At 42.0% G+C, this 17,821-nt stretch overlaps 4 protein-coding genes across 7 annotated transcripts in view; 3 read left to right on the top strand and 1 right to left on the bottom strand.

The window, feature by feature from the left end:
* Positions 1-173: 173 nt before the first annotated feature.
* agk (acylglycerol kinase) lies at positions 174-4,878 on the top strand. The gene is made up of 14 exons (XM_085281564.1): positions 174-421; positions 502-541; positions 623-702; positions 792-867; positions 969-1,094; positions 1,210-1,304; positions 1,460-1,529; positions 3,125-3,204; positions 3,290-3,347; positions 3,563-3,710; positions 3,806-3,903; positions 4,038-4,108; positions 4,192-4,276; positions 4,397-4,878. The coding sequence occupies exons 1-14, from the start codon at positions 312-314 to the stop codon at positions 4,529-4,531; spliced, it is 1,272 nt and encodes a 423-aa protein (XP_085137690.1). The 5' UTR covers positions 174-311; the 3' UTR covers positions 4,532-4,878.
* A 490-nt stretch (positions 4,879-5,368) lies between these two features.
* dennd11 (DENN domain containing 11) lies at positions 5,369-11,343 on the bottom strand. The gene is made up of 9 exons (XM_085281546.1): positions 10,751-11,343; positions 10,169-10,268; positions 9,916-10,074; positions 9,081-9,234; positions 8,834-8,972; positions 8,504-8,635; positions 8,261-8,411; positions 8,053-8,121; positions 5,369-7,945 (listed from the first exon to the last, which is right to left on the bottom strand). The coding sequence occupies exons 1-9, from the start codon at positions 11,160-11,162 to the stop codon at positions 7,750-7,752; spliced, it is 1,512 nt and encodes a 503-aa protein (XP_085137672.1). The 5' UTR covers positions 11,163-11,343; the 3' UTR covers positions 5,369-7,749.
* On the top strand, positions 11,146-15,965 carry wee2 (WEE2 oocyte meiosis inhibiting kinase). 4 transcript variants are annotated; one of them, XM_085281541.1, is made up of 12 exons: positions 11,146-11,225; positions 12,052-12,379; positions 12,472-12,680; positions 12,863-12,920; positions 13,264-13,433; positions 13,532-13,653; positions 13,735-13,881; positions 13,955-14,053; positions 14,132-14,217; positions 14,319-14,489; positions 14,629-14,777; positions 15,165-15,965. In XM_085281541.1, the coding sequence occupies exons 1-12, from the start codon at positions 11,161-11,163 to the stop codon at positions 15,328-15,330; spliced, it is 1,770 nt and encodes a 589-aa protein (XP_085137667.1). In that variant the 5' UTR covers positions 11,146-11,160; the 3' UTR covers positions 15,331-15,965. The 4 variants fall into 4 exon arrangements, with proteins under 4 accessions (XP_085137667.1, XP_085137665.1, XP_085137664.1 ...); XM_085281539.1 differs by lacking the exon at positions 11,146-11,225 and adding an exon at positions 11,426-11,786 and having other exon boundaries at positions 12,116-12,379; positions 15,137-15,965; XM_085281538.1 differs by lacking the exon at positions 11,146-11,225 and adding an exon at positions 11,430-11,786 and having other exon boundaries at positions 12,116-12,379.
* Positions 15,966-16,350: 385 nt separating this feature from the next.
* The window catches only part of bida (BH3 interacting domain death agonist), a 2,011-nt gene continuing 540 nt past the window's right edge, over positions 16,351-17,821 (top strand). The window contains exons 1-3 of the mRNA XM_085281551.1: positions 16,351-16,572; positions 16,817-17,090; positions 17,542-17,675. Of these exons, the coding sequence (XP_085137677.1) occupies positions 16,835-17,090; positions 17,542-17,675 (390 nt within the window). The 5' untranslated portion in view covers positions 16,351-16,572; positions 16,817-16,834. The remainder of the gene's footprint in view (positions 16,573-16,816; positions 17,091-17,541; positions 17,676-17,821) is intronic.

Here is a 17,821-nt window from a genome sequence, read left to right as displayed (position 1 = left end):
ATTATATCTACAATATGTAAACTTTAAAAAAAAAGATTAAAAAATAAAATATTTTAGGAGACTTATATAAAGCAATACTTGAAAAAATATGCAACTAGAAATAGTTCCGAAAAAAATCAAAACACAAGCGGAACCATGAGTTTGAGGCTCTTGTTTTGCTTCCGACTGTTTTGACGGTACACCAAAATGCCCATGCTAGTCTTATATCTGTGAGTCTGTGACCGCTGTGATGAAAATGTGTCGTTTATGACGTTTAATGATCTGTACCACTGCGCTAAAATTGAGGTTTTGAAAACAGTTTAATCACAGTCATGGCTCGAGTCGTGAAAGTGTTTCGGACTTTGCGAAATCATTGGAAGAAAAGCACATTTGCTGTGTGTGTCTTGTCCTACGGTGGATACTGGCTGTATGGAAAACACTGGTGGGTATTTCATGCTATGAATGAGACAGAGTGCACAAATTCCCGTTTTCGCGTCCTAATTATGTATAATGTTTCATCAGTGACAGCGTCCTGCGCAGAGAGGCGTGTCTATTAGCCAGGGTAAGGTGTCACTGAATTATTACTCCAAAACACAAGTTTCCTCTTTGTGACAGTTATCCTTAACATCATCATTTGTGTTAGGAATATGGACAGCAGCAGATAGCACCACAGGAGCGAATCAGGAAAGCAACTGTGATTTTGAACCCTGCAGCTTGCAACGGGTAAGACGCATAATCTCCAGACGTCTCTCTGAGAGTCTTGTTTAATTTTTCTCAGAATATTTACAGCTTCCTGTGTTAATTTTCTCCAGGAAAGCCAACAACCTATTTGAAAAGAATGCTGCTCCTATTTTACACCTGGCTGGTGTGCAGATTACAGTAGTCAAGGTATTGTTTTCTATTTCAATTGGATATTTATCAGGTAATAGTGTCTCTGAGAGTGTCACAGAGCATGACATCACATCCAGATATTACATATCCCTCTACAGACAGACTATGAAGGTCAGGCTAAAAAACTGATCGAGTTAATGGAAGAAACAGACATGCTGATCGTGGCTGGAGGAGATGGCACGTTGCAGGAAGTGATCACAGGTTTACTGAGAAGGCCAGACCAAGTAGGTGTAATGTAATATAGTAACTGTGTTAATCTGACATCAGTTGTCTGTAATAACTATACTCAGTCTGATACGTAATTAAATCTTTCTTTTGGTGGATGTTTTCTGACCACAGGACGTCTTCAGTAAGACACCAATTGGATTCATTCCACTAGGCTCCCATAATTCCCTCAGTCCAAGTCTTCATCTCCTCAGTGACAACAAGGTCAAGTAAGTAATGTTTCAGCATCACACACAAAAAGATCATTACATATTCCCACGACAAACTTCACTGGGTTGTTATCATGTCACTCAGTAAATCTATAGTACAGAATTCCCGATTTCTTCCATTAACTAGAATGTTTTTAACGTCATTCATTTTCCAGGGACATCACATCAGCGGCACTGTCAATACTGAAGGGAGAAACTGTACCGCTGGATGTGCTCCAAATCAAAGTGAGAAACTGCTTATATATTGCTCTACATAGCCTTAAAGTTACAAACTAATGTCTGTACTTATTTAAAAACATGTTGCTGTTTTTAACAGTAAGCCGGTAAACTGGATTCATAAAGCACATTTTCCAAAGTTATTTAATATTTATTTTAAAAGCCATCAGGTAAAATATATATATATATATTTTAAAAAACATATATGAATATTTATTAGAATAAAAGAAAATTACAAGAAAAAATAAATGCGTTTTATCAGTTTTTGTGAGTATTTTCTGATTTTTCCATGTGACATTATTTTTCAAGTTTAAAAAATATATACATTGATTTATTTAGATGATTTTCTGTTATTCTCCTTTTGTACCACTCAAACGTATTTATTCATTGACTTTCTTTTCATATTTTGAATACACGTTGGCCTAAACGTAAACATAAACTATTATTTTTTTATTTTCTTCTTAATATTTAATATTCTCTTTTGCCATGTTGTCGACTTTAAATTCAGCAGAAGAAATAAGCAAATTTAAATTCAGGTCTTCATGCAAATTATTTCATGTCCAAGGTGTGTAGTAATTAAAAAAAGTTCTTCCCAGAGACTTCAGAATCCTTGGCACTTGGGCTGTGCCATATCATATCATCTGCAACAATATACATTTTTCCATGATATAAAAGTGTCATATTGCAGTATCTGTCCCATCTCAGTGACACCTGTTTATGTTTCCTAGTGCACACAACTGAAAGACAAGCCAGACTGTCTGACAGCAAGCGCTGAATTTCAGTTTTCAATTAGGGTTCAGTAAATAAGGAGCTACTTCAACAACCTCTAAAAAAGCACAGATCAAAACAAACAAAGAAACTCTGTGGAGTATAACCAGGTCAAGAAGGAGGAGAGACTAGCAGCTGGTGATGTGCTACCCAAAAGTAAACAGATGACACAACTGCATACCGCTGCCATATGATAGGATGAGCAAACAGTGGATGGAAATTACTGGCGTGGTTACGTGGTGGAAAAACATGACTTTAAGCAGCTCGACCCACGACACCAAATCCCAGGTAGAAAATATGAGGTATAGAGAATCATATACCCATCCCTTTTCCTGCAAATGGTCAATAATGGCCGACTCAATAAAGTAAATAAAGTATGCAATGGCAAGTTAGTGACTGTTTCTGTAATTACAAGTAGAGATGTGTGGTGCTCTGATTCTACACTCAGTCAAACTGACAGTGTTTGACTCTTAGAATATAAAATACAATAAAAATAAATAAATACATAAATAAATTGACAACTAGCTAAGTGAGGAAGTAAATACAAAGCTGAATGCATCATTTTAAAAAGAAGTACTTTACATATACATGTTGTTATCCTTGATATTTAATGATGCACTGAAACTATTCTCAGTTCTATAAAAGTGGGAATTTAAACATGAGACATGTTCAAATGTAGTTTTTAGCCGTCAGCTGTAAAAGACTGATGGAGTATTGCTGTCAGTACCCACGTTTGTGAATGTGAGAACGAGGTGACATGTCTACTGGGAGAAACTGCATTGTTTTAACACTTGGACAGGAGTTTGACTTTGAAGTGTATGTGCTTGTTTTCCCAGGGAGAGAAAGAGCAGCCAGTCTTTGCTCTGATGGGACTGCGTTGGGGGGCTTTTAGAGATGTGGCTTCAAAAATCAGCAAGTAAGATTACTCAACACTGTAACTAGACGAGGAAGACAACGATTCTTCACATATAAGAATAATTAACCATAACGTTTCCCTACAGATATTGGTACCTCGGACCGCTGAAGACAAATGCGGCGCATTGGTTTAGCACTCTGAGGGTAAGGATGTTCTCTTTCCTTAAACATGCTGGCAAAGCGATTAATATGTCAATTTCCCCTTATTTTCTCCTGCATTGAAAATAACAGCAAACATCTCACTCCATTAACCTGTTGTAGTGTAAGTTTCACATCCTTAAAAAAACTTGGGGGTACATTTTGAAACGAGTCAGTTGGTGCAGCGGTAATGACACTATTCATTCACTACTATGTTTTAGGAGTGGCCTCTGGTCCGGGATGTCTCTGTGTCCTATTTGGCTCCCACGCTCCGGCCCCCCGACCTGCCCCCTGTGAAGGCCCCCAGGCCGAATCTGATCCACCGCATCATCCACAGGCTGAAGAACTACTGGAACCCACCAGCTGAAGGTGAGCGAATGTGACTGAACTTGAACAACTTGTAGCACAACAGCCCAGGACACTGTTTGTCTAATTGTTGCTTTGGTGGTTGTGTGTTTGGTCAGAGCTTCCAAAAGTGGAAGAGCCAGAGAAGTGGGAGGAGCAGCAGCTGTCAACGCTAGAGCTCTTTATTCAAACACACAACAAAAACCCAGTGGAGAGGGTCAGTTAAAAACCATTATATATGTAAAGCTGTGTTGCTATTCTTAGAAAAACAAAAGAAAACATCATGTCACTGCCCCTTTTAAGTGCTCTGTGCCTCTCGGAAGTTTTTGCATTCTTTATTTTAATTTTCAGCGCATCAATGACTCCCTCAGGATCAGTGCAGAGCCTCACAACTTGACCGTGGGCGAGTTCATTACTGCAGGGTCAGTAGTGTTTTTTCCTAAATTTCTGAAAGTGTGTGATTGTGCAAAATGCATTCAATGATTTTAATCCTTCTTCATAATAGCAATAAAAAAGCAGCAGACCCGACTGTATTCACTGAAAATGCCACAGAATTGGAGGCTGGTGCTTGCTGGCTGCAGCTGCCAGAGGTCAGAAATCCTTTAAAATCAAACCTGCTTTAAGGCTGTGATTCTATAAGTCAGTCTACTTCCAGAAGATCAGCGTGCGAGTTTTTGCCCTGACATTTAACTTTGCCACGGTCCCCGCAGGGCGCCTCTGGCTTCTACAACATCGACAATGAGGAGTATGAGGCGATGCCTGTGGAGGTAAGGCTGTTGCCACGGAAACTCCGCTTCTTCATCAGTGCCGAGCGCAGAGAGCAGCTCCTCTCACAGATCCAGTGATGAGAAAACAGAAGCCGAAAGAAGACAAGAACAGCGGGACAGAAGCCGAATTCGAGGGAAGCCAAAGAACCAGATGCCATCAAACCCAGAGTTCACCCTCAAAATGGATTTTTGCTTCGCCAGCAGTTTTTTAAATGATCATGAAGTGCTGATGGGGGCTGTTTTACTCCATGTAAACATAAAATATTCAGTACCAGTTACAAAAACAACTACCTTACAGGCTGTTTGCTGTATGTAAAAGGACCAAGGCTTCTTTTCTAAGCCAGTAACCCATGTACAGGCTGTCTTACAGGATGTTTACTGAAAAGTTCACTATTAACATGGTCAATAAAAATAATGTCTGCCCACCTCGGTGCAAGCAGTTTTTCTCCCTTTGTGATATTTATGTGTTCGATATCAAGGTTATAAAGCCATCAAAGCTGCACTTCTGCTGGTCTTCTTGGAAAAATTGTCGAGCTCATTTAAAGAGAAAGGAGCAAGTGACTGAGTAAAGATCAATGTGGGGACGTTGTGCCGACCTGAGTGTTTTGCAGTAGCTTGGACCTGGAGTTTTGGCACGCTGCACGGAGATGCCGAGTCTGATGGGACAGATGGCGTTAAGACAGCAAATCTGCAGGATTAAGCTTGTGGCTGCTTTGTGGGGCCCGTTGAGAATGCTGTGGGTTCATTTTGGTTTGGTTGAAAAATCGGAAGGTTTCAGGCGGAATATAAACGGAATTTCTACGTTTTTGCTAAAGAACGACTGACTTTAAATACAGTTTGTTTGTTTTTTACAGAGGAGGACTATTAAATTGAAATAGGAAAATGATGCGGTGTTAGAAGAAGATTAGATAACGCTTGAACCGTATCAGTGTTTTATTGTTTTACAATGGCAGTACAGTGAAACTGACAGTTGCTCATGCTATTGAGTTCTCGTGTACATTACTGACATCTCTTACTGTGTTTCGCATTAGTAGAGGTGAAGACTTGTTATTGTGTGATTACGCTTACAATCAAGAAAAAAAACAGTCACACTATTTGGATACGTTGCTGCATGTGTGCAATACTTTTGCCGTCTGTGACATTCAGTAATGTGAGAAGGCTGTACAAACGAATCATTTAGCTAATGCTGGTACACATCTGTGAACAGTTCCACAAAGAAGGCATTTTATACAGTGGTTTGTGTTGTGCACATTCCCTTTTTTTCTTTTAAACATTAAACATACATCTGGAAAACAAACGCTGTCAGAGGAAAGATGATATATCAGCTGATAAGTGAACAGACTAGGTAGTCAATCGTGGAAAAGCTAAGGTCATTCTGAAGTTCTCATGACAGTGTACGTAATGTTTTCAGAGAAATCAGTCACCTTGCTCTTGTAAGTTGAAAAACGTCACATTATGATAAGGCCCCATTCAAAAAACAGGGCTTAAAGGGGACCTACGATGCTCATTTCCAGGTCATGTTTTTGAATGGATACTACTAGAGTTGCTTTGCATCACTCAGAGTTCAAAATAATCCTTATTTGTCTTAAATACTTGGCTGTGGTGCAGATCTTTGACGTTTTAGTTTCTCTTCCTTTCTGATTGGCTGCCCCTCACGAACAGGAGGTGGGGCTTCTCATCTACACAGAAGCAACATCTTAAATATATAACACTGTGAAAAATGACTGTTCAGAGAATCTGCTTCCCAGACCTCGTTATTTGAAACTTTGGCCATGTTTAGTATGAGCGTATATGAGCCACTAAGGAAATGCAGAATAGGTCTCCTTTACTACCCTTTTCTTAAATATACAACACTTAGTGCATTTTATTTTCTTAACAAAGCCAGAAAAAATATGCTTGGGGTGGAGTACGCCAGAGAGAAAGTTAAAACCACTTCTTCAATTTTATACAAGGCAAACGTCAGACTTATGTGTTCCAACATGGAACAAATTATCACCGTGGTTGGCAAAGGGGTGGCTGAAATAAAAGCACTCTGCCAGCAGTATTCAAAAGACACAGTTGGCCCATTTCTAAAGCTGGGTTCACTGATGAAAGGACTGAGAAAAACAGACGGAACAGACCGAGTCCTTTCCGTGAATTTGCCCACAGAGGAGTTAAAGCTTCTGCTCGGCTCAGGACGTTACAGGGTTTTTTTTAAACGCACACAAAGAGATCTTTGTCATGAACACATCTGAACAGGAGCTGATCAACAAACAGCTTCATCGATTACGCTTTAGTTAGCAGAATTCTAAGAGACATATGAACAAGGCTCTGCAGTAGTTTGAAAAAGAAAATGTGACGGCTCATTTACAGGTGCTCCCGCTCTGGAACAACTAGATGGCTCAGACTGTAAATCATAAAAACAGCATATAAAAAGTTCAATTTAAGCGTGACTGTGTGTATCGGGAAACAGTCCCGTGGCGGACGTGGTGCAGCATTCACAATAAGAGTTACACATTCATTGAAAAGTCTTCCACCGATTATGACAAATGAGAAGCTTCGACGTACAACAATGCAAAAGGTTTCCAGAATGCGTCGATCTCCTGCACTCTGTGATATCTAAATATTGTTTAAGGTGCATGGAGGTGAGCAAGGTCCTTAGAACAGCTTTTCCCTTATCACTCAGATTCATATTGCTTCCTTTTTCAAAGGCAATTAACGTGGTCCAAAAGCTTTTTTTCCCCCCTCAACCATTTCAGGAATAGTCAGACAAAAAAACAAAACATAAGAACAGAATTACAGCTGTTATTCTGAGGTCTGTGTGATTCCCCAGGAAAGATATCTGAAGTGCACAAATTCATTTCGAGGAACCTTAAATCCATTTTTTAGACAAACCACAAGTGGACGTCAAAGTGCCGGTGACTTCACTACAGTAGCAGGTGCAATCATCAGACAGTTTACATTTTCATCCAGTGCTTCAGTCCTGGTCACTTAATCAAAGTCAAACAAGTATGCACACAAGAAAACTGGTTCAGACAAAAACAGCAAGGAGTGACTCGCAGAAGATGTTAATGGCCACAAGTCTGCTCAGCAGTATTGGTGTTTATCACCCACTGTGAGGAAGTGCACAATGTTAGGTGTCCTTTTCTTCCACAGTGGTTGGAAACAGTCTCCTCAGGTTAAGATGAGACACACACACAGAAGAGAAGAGAGCAGATGAAGTCCCAGGATGGAGGCAGTGTCTTCAGAGTCTTGTATTTGTGACCCTAGTAGGCACATATAATCCAGGCTTCCGAGTTTCCCGGGTTGAATGGGGTTCAGGGGCAGCAGAGGTTGTCTATGACCAGCGTTACATCGAAACCATAAACCTCCAGCAGGTCGGCAAGGAAGGCTCGATCTCCCTGGGGATCCAGCCCCATGGCCCTCACGTGCTCACCGGTGAGAGTGGGGTCGGCGCTTCCTGCTACCTCTGACAGGGTCTGGAAGATGCGGTTATTAAGCTCCATAAAGAACCTAAGATGAGATTAAAGGCAACTGCATTAATACGTGGGCCACACTGCACTTGTCTGAGTATGACTCAAGTCCATTATCAACCATGCAACCAGCTGTCAAGGACTCACAGGATGAAAAGATCCTCTTCATTTGATGTGCAGTCTTCACCCACCTCCTGAGAGTACAGCAGCAGTTGCCTTTGAAAAGAAAAAGTCAGTCACTGTAAAATCTAAAAATAACAAACGCTCATTTTGCAGCGTATTTCTATGACCACAAAACAAATGCATTTTGCAAATTTAAACAAAAAGAAAGAGGAGCGACACAATTTTAACGCACCTCTGCTCAGTCAGCTTCCTGTATTTCTCCTTGTCTGCTGCGGTCAGCCTGAGCAGCTGCTGCAAATGGCTCCTGTGAGTTTTCACATTCTGGTTATCGATATAGACGTCATACAGCTCCTTTTTCTCCTCAAAGATCTTCTCCGTGGTGCCTTCAAACATATCACGTGGGAAAACATGTCTATATAAAAGAACTCATCACTTTATGTTGTAAATCAAACATTTACAGTTAAACTTCACTCACAGGCCACGTATGACAGCTCTGTTTCCAGGGCAGAGATGTCGGCTATGTTGATGTAGAAGAAAGGCCGTAATTCAGGCACAGAAACTCCAATGCCAGGTAATGAAACGTTGGCCAGGCAGCAACAGCAATACACTGAGGGAATATGAAAATACTGAATGAAAACCCTCCAAAAAGAGGAAAAAACACCACACATGCTTCTCTGTTTGACTATTCGTTACATCTTGATCCCTTTGCATCACATTATTGTGAAAACAGAATGTGCATACGCAGTAAATCACATATTACTAGAGCTATAGAGAAATGTGCACAAGCTATGATTAAGCAACTCACCCCTGTAGCAGACAACTCCTACAGGTGGAGGCGAGAAGATGAGTATGCGCTTCCGAAGCAGCGCGAACTTCCACAGCACCATTATTTGCTCCCCAAAAAACTGGATGAACTGGGACATGCAGCCAGCCGGGTGGGTGATCTACAGGGTGCAAGTAGTGGCAAATGTGGTCATTTTTGGGGTTACGTTCGATGTTTCAGAGCATTCAAGACAAGGGAGCATCAGTAACCAAAGTGTGTGCTTTCAGACCTTCATTTCAGGGTGCATGCAGCGGCTTATATTAGTAACACTCCAGGTCGGGCAGGCGGTGACTAGTCCGTTTCCTGTAGGGGGAAGAATGGCCTTCTTATCCTCATAGAAGGCCTCTAGTGGAGAATACTGGCCAGGACACTGCAACTGGTGTCTTCAAAGGGATGACAAGGGGGAAAAAAGAAGGAATGTGAGCAGATTAAGCTTGAACTCACTTCTTTCTGCACATTCCCACCGGTGCTCACAGCTCATGTTACTACGTGGACTTTAAATTGTGTATTCAGTATTAGCCAGTGTTTGGTCCTCCTAACGCAAGATCACAGATTGTGCAAAGCAGAAGTTATCCATAAATTGCACAGTGAGATCATCTGAGGCCAGCTGTATGAAATAAATTTAACTTTTCTATTTGATTTAACCACTTAAGCCATACAGATCACACATTTTAGGCTTGCTACTGCAAAGTGTCACACATAAAATGTAGCCAAGAGTTCCACACTCCCTTCAAGTTACAGCAGATCTGCTTTAACTGTAACCCAAACCTGTGGTTGTGTCACATACTGTATTTCTACAGTCAGTGAGACTCAGGATTTTATCACAAGGAGAGCAGTGTTTCAGAAGAGAGGAGGAGAGATGCTGTTAACAGTATTTTCTTCACTCCTGTGCTAAGACTTCATAGAAAAACTGCATGTCAGTGGGTTCTTGTGACAAAAGCTGCAACTGGGATCCTGAGTTCATGTTTAATAAATGAGCCTATATTAAAGGCAGGCATATAAAAAGGAACCTGTGGGCAGGGTATGAAGAGGAAGGAAGAAAACAGCAACTCTACATGTCTGACCTGACTTGGTTCTCCAGGAAGTGCATGTAACGGTAGAGCAGAGTGTAGGACGGAGACAGAATTCCCACAGACTTCATTCTCGCTCCTCGTTCCAGCTCACTCTCCACGGGCATGTTCGCAAAACATGCCAGACCGAAGTAGCCACCCTTACGGAAATATCTGTCCAGTGGGCATAACGGAGAGCAGGAGACCGTCAGACTGACAGATTTCTGAGCCTCATTGAGCTGAAAATCTGACATGTGGAAGTACGTACATGAAGTCGCTGGTGATCCGATGAGAACCGCTGGCCATTGACTTGAATTCAACACCATCCAAGTTGATGTCATGAGGCAGGCACCACTCTATCATATTCCCTGCCATTCACAAATACACACACACAATAACCCATGAAGTCACTCCCTACACTGTCTACTTTCATCCTGGCAACTTCCTCCAATCCTGCATGTTAGTCATGTGTTAGCCAGAGGTCAGGGAGAGTAAGAAAGCAGTGACTCAGCCAACACAACTATGTAAAACGTGAAGAAACTTAGGAATTAGAGAGTTCTGATCAATTCTAAACAAGATCTAAGTGGAAGGATTTCCCCTTTAGACGATTTGGGACTTCAGTAACTTATTTTTGCATGAGCTTTAAAGGATGTTTGACTTTTGTCTCGTGTTGAAAGGTTGCCTCACAATAGTTGAGGTTATTTCTTCGTTGTGGCTTTTATGAAAACCGTTCACGGTTGCACAGATAAAGATGTCAAAACATCACATGATCATCATTTCTGCGGTTACGCAGTCCATGTCTGAGAATTTTAAATGCGAAGGATAAAGAGACCAAAGTCTGCTTGCTCACCTGATCTTGTATCAAAGGTAACCACAAACACGGCCACTATCTGGTCTTTTTCCTCCCACTGATCCTTCACTGAGAGGCCGGGGAAAGGGGCGTTACGGTCTGTACCGAGAGGCTGCGGGCGATCCCAGCCGTGCCCGGACAGCTCGGTTCGGCCCGGGCTTCCGTCCCCTTTGACAACAACAGCAGCTGTCACATTGCGTGTCGGACCGGGGGGGATGATGATGGTGGTGGCGTCGATGGTGGTGCTGCTGCTCCACCCAGTACCAGCCGCAGTGTCTGTCGGCGCACTTTTCTCCGCCGCGGAGTCTTCTTCTCGCGGCGGCTGAGGCGTAGGTTGAGCCGCCTGGTTCGGATCGGGCGGTGGGATCTCCTCCCAGTCCAGGAGCGGGGCTCGGTCCGACTGTTCCACCATGGTGCTGCTGCTGCCTCCGAGGACACGAGAAAGAAGGGGAGAAAATACACAAAGCTCCGACGTGTCGAGCGGGTTAAGCACGGCGTGAGAGACGGATCATGCTTTCCTGCTGCTCGCGGAGTTGTTTTCTATGTATTTGTAAGCGTGTCACATCCACGGACGGGGCTTCTTTTCCTCCTCCTGCCTCACTGTTTTGATGACGTAGCCCACTTCCGCCCACGTGTCTATATTACTATTTAATACAGTGACCTATTTTTTTTTTTACATTTCCCCTGTCAAATACACAAACTTTTAAGTTACTTACAACAATGAATATTTGCAACTGTCCTTAATAATGACTGTAAAGCGACTTAATAGGCTCATTTAAAAAAATCTTTTAATGAATTTTTATTCTTACTTTCAATGTCAAATGTTAGCTTTTCGTAATATCCCCACACTACCCTAACATTAACGAAATATCACATTTCTTTACTAATGCTTTACGTCAAGGTGTTTCTTCAATTACCACAACTCAACCAATCAGAGGGTTCGATGACTGAAACCGGTGGCGTCATTTATTTAAACAGGAAGTCATGCATATGTGGCGCGAAATTCAAGCGTTTTGGCGTGGATGGTCATTTGTTTGTAAGTATACGTGATAAATACACGTTATTAGGGGTATAAGCAATATGAGAAACATCTTTCGAGCTTAATGTTTTTGCTGGCAATAATAAAACAACTGGGCGGGGAACTAATTAATTTGACTTTTAGTGGGCTGCTTATAGTAACCCTTTATCCTACACTAGGCCTCTGGCTTTAGAGGTGTGGGGGTGTAACTGTAAACTTGTTACCTCTATGAACAAGCAGGCTTCACATTTTGTGCATAACATCGGTCCAGATTTTAGCACAGCACTGTTGTGCTCTCAGGTGTAAAAGGATATGGCATTATAAAAGAAGCCATTCCCCAAACTCAGGCCCCAAGCATGGCTACTTTATTTGATGGAATCAGCCAGCAGCTAGATTTTTCTAGCTGTGGAGAAGAGAGCAGCAGCAGCGGTGACAACTCTGATGACAGCACCTCCAGAGTCTACAGTCCCACCTCTGCCTGCAGGACCCCCGGAGCGCAACGTCACTTCAGTAGAAGCAACTCTTTATGTTCCCCTCAGCACTGTACCAGCCCCATACCTTACGCCTCCTGGAGGAAGCTGAGACTGTGTGACTCTCCCAGCACACCCAAGGTGGGGAAGAATATAGAGTAAAGATGCTTCTGTTCCCCGTCTGTGTGCTTGAATGATGTTTGTTTTTTCTTTGTCTTTCTCTCTTTCTATAGAGTTTGCTATCAAAGGCCTCCCAGCCTTACTCCAGTCTTAAGATAAGTCGTCAACAGCGAACTCTGCGTTTTGCATCAGCTGCCGCAAACCTAATCACAGCACCTCTCGTCAACGTGAATCCTTTCACCCCAGACCCGGTGCGCAGGAACAGCGAGCAACCGTGGAGGAACAGTTGTAGAAGTGACGATGATGATGACTTTGGCCGCAGGTATGCGATTCCACCTTATTACATGCCGGCTGTCACAATAAGAATCTCCAACTGATGACAAAAATGCTTTCAGGATTCAAATTGAACTAGTTTTGGTCTAAACTTAGAGACGTGTCCTGATACACAGGCCGGACTTTTGTAGTTCTGTATATAAAGGGCTAAATGCCCTTTCTGTATTCCAGGTTTAAACACAGCCTAACATCATCTGAAGAGGATGATGACGCCTTTCTCCCACCAAAGGTACAAAGCTATTTTTACCAGTACTTGTGTTGAATGTAGCCCTCCCCGTTCAGATGCTTCTGATATGATTTCATCATCGGGCTTTGTCATCTTCAGCTGCCTCCTCACTTTGTGTTTTGTCCAAAAATGACATCCTGCCAGCCCTACTTCCGGAATTTCTACAAGGAATCTCTAGCAGAAAGAAAACTGCTGTCAGAATCCTCACAAAGTGATTTCCTTGTGGACTTATTACCATATTTGGTGAATCATCACAGAAGAAACCCCAGTTCTCCTCTCATGCGGAGTGACGTGTGCTCTTTCTTTAGAAATCTTTCCTTCTTACCATGTCTGTTTAATCTGGCAGAGACGAGCTGTCCAAGCCTTTATGCTGTCACGCTATGAGAGCGAATTCCTGGAGCTAGAGTGCATTGGTGTGGGTGAGTTTGGTGCAGTTTATAAGTGTGTGAAGAGGCTGGATGGTTGCTTGTACGCCATCAAGCGCTCCAGACGACCCCTGGCAGGCTCTGCCAATGAGTGAGTCAGCACCGTTTCTGTTTGGCTAACACACATCAGCCCTCCCTATCGTTTAAACACCTTCACTGATAAGATTTTTTTTTTTGTTCTTTTATTAGGCAGCTGGCCCTAAAGGAAGTGTATGCACATGCTGTGCTTGGGCACCACCCACATGTTGTCCGATATTACTCAGCATGGGCTGAGGATGATCACATGATTATTCAGAATGAATACTGTGACGGTAGGTTTCAAATCGGCATCTAAAGTAGAATATAAAATGAAGGACGGCGTTGATTTTTGTCTTCCCGTGTGTGTCCCTCAGGTGGAAGTCTTAATGCCGCTATTGTAAAGAGGGAGGCAAAGGGAGAGCTGTTCACAGAGGCAGAGTTGAAAGATCTGCTTCTGCAAGTGTCTGTGGGTCTAAAATACATCCACGGCTCAGGCCTCGTTCACTTGGACATCAAACCAAGTGCGTCTGTTTGACCACTTCTCCCTTTGGACGTTCATTCACTGCCTCGTTCCTAACAGTTTTTTCTTTTTAGGTAATATATTCATTTGCCACCGCCCCAGCGCAATTGTGACGGGTGAGAGTGAAGAGGAAGAAGATGGAAACCCTTCAACCAGAATCATTTACAAAATCGGTATTGATGTTGAATAAAGTGCTACCTTTTTGACCGATTTATTTTTGTTACCGTCGGCTGACTTTGAGTTTTCTGCAGGTGATCTGGGTCACGTGACATCAGCCACCAGTCCTCAAGTTGAGGAGGGGGACAGCCGCTTTCTGGCCAGTGAAGTCCTGCATGAGGTAACTGTTCTGAATGCTCATTCGCATTAGAGGAAAACTGGCTAGTTGCACTTTCCTGTTTTGTGGTAATTTCACATTTCAGTTGTCTCACTGCTCCCCAGGATTACAGTCACCTCCCCAAGGCGGACATATTTGCCCTGGGCCTCACGGTGCTGCTGGCTGCCGGGGCTTCTCCTCTACCGCTAAATGGAGATCAGTGGCACAGTCTTAGAGAGGGGCGTCTCCCCAAGCTGCCACAGGAGCTCTCGCCTCCCTTTAGATGTTTACTTCAGGTAATTCTGTAACCTTGTTGTTTTAAAAATATTTCATTTAATGCTATTTAAACACTAATTCTTAGTTGCCACCTGTCTAAATATCATTTTTACTTGTTATAGCTGGAATAGCTTATCTTTAGCACTTTTTCTCTGTCAGTTGTTGCTGGAACCAGACCCAACAAGGCGGCCATCTGCTAGGGAGCTTTGCAAGCACACAGTCTTGAGGGAGAAGAGGACTGAGAGGCTGGCTGCTCAGCTGCGAAGAGAGTTGACTGTAGAGAGGTTCAGGACCGCCATGCTTGAGAAGTAAGAAGAAAACTGAAAATAATTTAAGCTGCAGTCCCCAGTTCGAAGGTTTCAGACCCAAGTCGCACTTGAAGTATTGCAGTAATTAATGGAGATGATGGGAGACTTTCAGAGTACTTATAAATCACTTATAATAAATAAATGCATTGTTAAGGAAGTGAAACCCCAAGAGAAGTTATAGGCCCAAGTGTTGCTTCTGAAGCGGTGACAATGCAAAAAAATGCACGAATCGTACCAGCAGGTGGTGCTGTTTCATCTCAGCAATGCTGTAGTAGTCGCCTGTGACAGCCTGTAGTAACCTCTCATTCCTATGTTCATATTTAACAGGCTGGTTTTGGTATCTTAATGACTAATTATAGTCGAAAACACTTTCATTTCCCCTTTCAGAGAACTCCAGGAGGCCCGTCAGGCAGCTTTGTCACCCAAGCAGAACCACCTACAGGGGCACAGACCACCTGTCAAGATGGGCTCCCTCCCCAAACCAGGGAGGAGGCTTGTTGGTAGAAAGACTGCAAGATCCATGAGCTTTGATTGCCCAGGTTATGAAGTCTGAGATGATGTGAAGCCTAATTTTCTGTTTTTTGCTGTGGTGTTTACTGTGACACTCTGCCAAGAAGTTGTGGTAAAGAATGCAGCAGAAGGCAATGTAGCGTGACTCCAGCAGCAACCGTAACAGAGACGATCGCTACATAATCTTATTTTACGTTGTGACTCAGACTTAAAGCATCGGGCAGAACTGTTTTAATTATATTCTTGACTCAAACATGTTCCAGGTGATAATTTTAACATCTCATAACAAGTGAAGACCAGTATGCTTAACAAGTCAGGCACTTGGTTGTTTTTTTTTTTTTTTCTTTTAAAACCTGTAAATAAACATTTTAAGCATCTTATCAGCATTTTATTTTGTATTTTGAGTAGACTGTTTTATTTTGTTTTCCTGTGTCTCTGTGGTGACCTTTGGAATCCAGAAGATGAACAGGGACTTTCCAGTGTAGTGTTGCTCTTATCTATAACTACAGCCAACTGTATTTTGGGCTTGAAAAGCATGAGCCACCATACTGTGAAAGTTATTTGAAAGGCTCTGTTTGTCATAATCTTGAATACCAACTGGAGTATAGGCTTCCCCAAGACAGATCCAATTAGATTTATTTACCTCCCCCCACACACACACACTTTTCCTTTTTTTTTTCTTTTTTACGAGGCCACATTAGCACTGCCACTGATTCTTAACACAATACTTGCATAACTGCATAAATTCTAATAATAGTATAATATATAAATATTTTCCTGTCACAATTTCTAGAGGCATTAAATGGCAAATATGTTATTTAAATAGTCAAAGTAGGTGGATAAGTCAAATGGGACTTACAATATTCGCTTTCTTAAGCTTGTGAAAACATGTCCAGAAGAAATATAGCTGTGGGACTATTTTAATGTAACATATTCAGTCAAAAATGACCATGATTAAACGTATATGCGTTTTTGACGCCTTCCGGGTAGTTTGGAGTCAACACCGTGTATGCCAGTCAAAAGATACATAAGCAGGCAAAATTCAGACGGTATTTAAAGGCGTCATGACGCAGTAGCGGAAACTGTTTTAAAGACTGAAGCTAGTTGGCAGTCTGCCGCATACATAAGTTTTCACTTCACGCAAATAAGTTAACATAGGTGACGTAAAAGCGTGTAAGCGAAACGAATCGATATTTGATGTCATTTTGGTGTTAGGTATACTTTAGCTGCCTGTTATACTTTTAGTTTGTTCGACGTTAAACAACTTTGACGAGCCGAGCCCAAGGTAAGCTAACGTTAGCATTAGCTTAAACTATTTTTTTTCTTTATCCACTTGAAATCCAGTTATTAAAATACAAAATTCCTAAACTTCCTCTGTTTTGACTGACATCGCTTAAATATCGGTTGGGAACTGACTTTTTCCTCTCTCTCAGCGACTGTCAGAAACAAATTTCGATGTAATGTTAAAGTGTCCGGTTGTGGCATCTTCACTGCTATTATATTATTTAATATCGTTATTTTTATCTAAGGGCTCAGGCTGGTTGTAGATGGACCTCTCGACTACTCGGGTTACGGCGAGTGAGCTCATTTTCGCCTTCCTTCAAGAGGGCCATGAAAGCGCAAGCTACATGAAGGAGCTTCACTCGCTAGGCGAACAGTACAAGTTTTCTTGGGACATCAACAGCAACGGGCACGACGCACGTAACCTGGATAATGGAGAGCTTGAAACTGATGGTTATCATCCAAGCAACATCGGAGTCTCTATGCAGGATCTTCACCCCATAGTGGATCTACAGATCCGGGGTAAGTAAAGTAAAACTATGTAAAATGTACTGTCTACAGTCAAGTTTGGTGCCACAGTCATCAGCTGTTTATTTATTTATTTTTAATCAACAATGAGCTGTGTGTGGCAGTTTTTGAGACAGTGTAATAAAATAAATGTTTTATAAACATGTCGAGTTAAGAGACCTGATCAAATATATAGTTTGACCCAGATGTTTGCAAATAGTGCCATATTTTCTAAAAGTTATGCCACTAAATCACAATTGACTGAGTTGTTTCCAGTTAATAACAAAACAACTGAAAGTGAAACCAGGAAATGACCCTGACTCTGTTGTTTATGCTACAGAGCTGAAGTTAATTAGCAGTAGTCCAGAATGTTAAAATTGTCTTAATGGAAACTATAGAAACACGACTTCAGCCATAAATGTTAAACTTTACTCTGACTAATGCAATTGTATTTTTTTTGCTGCAGGAAATCATGAACAGGCTGCAGCTGTTCTTGAGGTTGCACGAGCATTGGGAGAAATCGCTGCTCAGTTTGAAGACAGAATTGTTACTGAAGCTACCAGGAACCTGAGCAACAACATATCAACCTCCCCTCTTCAAGTGAGTATGGGTTCAGCTAGAGGACTACTCAGTGCACAAACTAGGTGTAAACGAGAGCTAGTTTTAAATATGCCAGTGAAAAACTAATGTGGATATATTGAGATTACCCTAGTGATGCCACACCAGGTTGGTTTTATTTTGAGCCC

The sequence above is a fragment of the Mchenga conophoros genome, linkage group LG7 (genome assembly GCF_057382185.1).
Source record: "Mchenga conophoros isolate Kocher_MC1m ecotype Shallow Benthic linkage group LG7, M_conophoros_male_GT1.1, whole genome shotgun sequence".
Lineage (NCBI taxonomy): Eukaryota > Metazoa > Chordata > Actinopteri > Cichliformes > Cichlidae > Mchenga > Mchenga conophoros.
Note: the sequence above shows the minus strand (reverse complement) of the source record. Positions and strands in the feature narration are given on the sequence as shown.

What these genes read in the sequence shown, in the direction of transcription:
- wee2 (XM_085281538.1), top strand. Translation starts at nt 11,637, where the DNA reads ATGCTTTACGTCAAGGTGTTTCTTCAATTACCACAACTCAACCAATCA. An exon ending in CAGAATCATTTACAAAATCG is followed by an intron (nt 14,054 to 14,131) that starts GTATTGATGTTG and finishes AGTTTTCTGCAG; the next exon opens with GTGATCTGGGTCACGTGACA. An exon ending in CCTTTAGATGTTTACTTCAG is followed by an intron (nt 14,490 to 14,628) that starts GTAATTCTGTAA and finishes TTTCTCTGTCAG; the next exon opens with TTGTTGCTGGAACCAGACCC.
- dennd11 (XM_085281546.1), bottom strand. Translation starts at nt 11,162, where the DNA reads ATGGTGGAACAGTCGGACCGAGCCCCGCTCCTGGACTGGGAGGAGATC. An exon ending in AGAGCTGTCATACGTGGCCT is followed by an intron (nt 8,412 to 8,503) that starts GTGAGTGAAGTT and finishes ATATGTTTGAAG; the next exon opens with GCACCACGGAGAAGATCTTT. An exon ending in GAAGAGGATCTTTTCATCCT is followed by an intron (nt 7,946 to 8,052) that starts GTGAGTCCTTGA and finishes ATCTCATCTTAG; the next exon opens with GTTCTTTATGGAGCTTAATA.
- agk (XM_085281564.1), top strand. Translation starts at nt 312, where the DNA reads ATGGCTCGAGTCGTGAAAGTGTTTCGGACTTTGCGAAATCATTGGAAG. An exon ending in ATTGGTTTAGCACTCTGAGG is followed by an intron (nt 3,348 to 3,562) that starts GTAAGGATGTTC and finishes ACTATGTTTTAG; the next exon opens with GAGTGGCCTCTGGTCCGGGA. An exon ending in GCTGGCTGCAGCTGCCAGAG is followed by an intron (nt 4,277 to 4,396) that starts GTCAGAAATCCT and finishes CGGTCCCCGCAG; the next exon opens with GGCGCCTCTGGCTTCTACAA.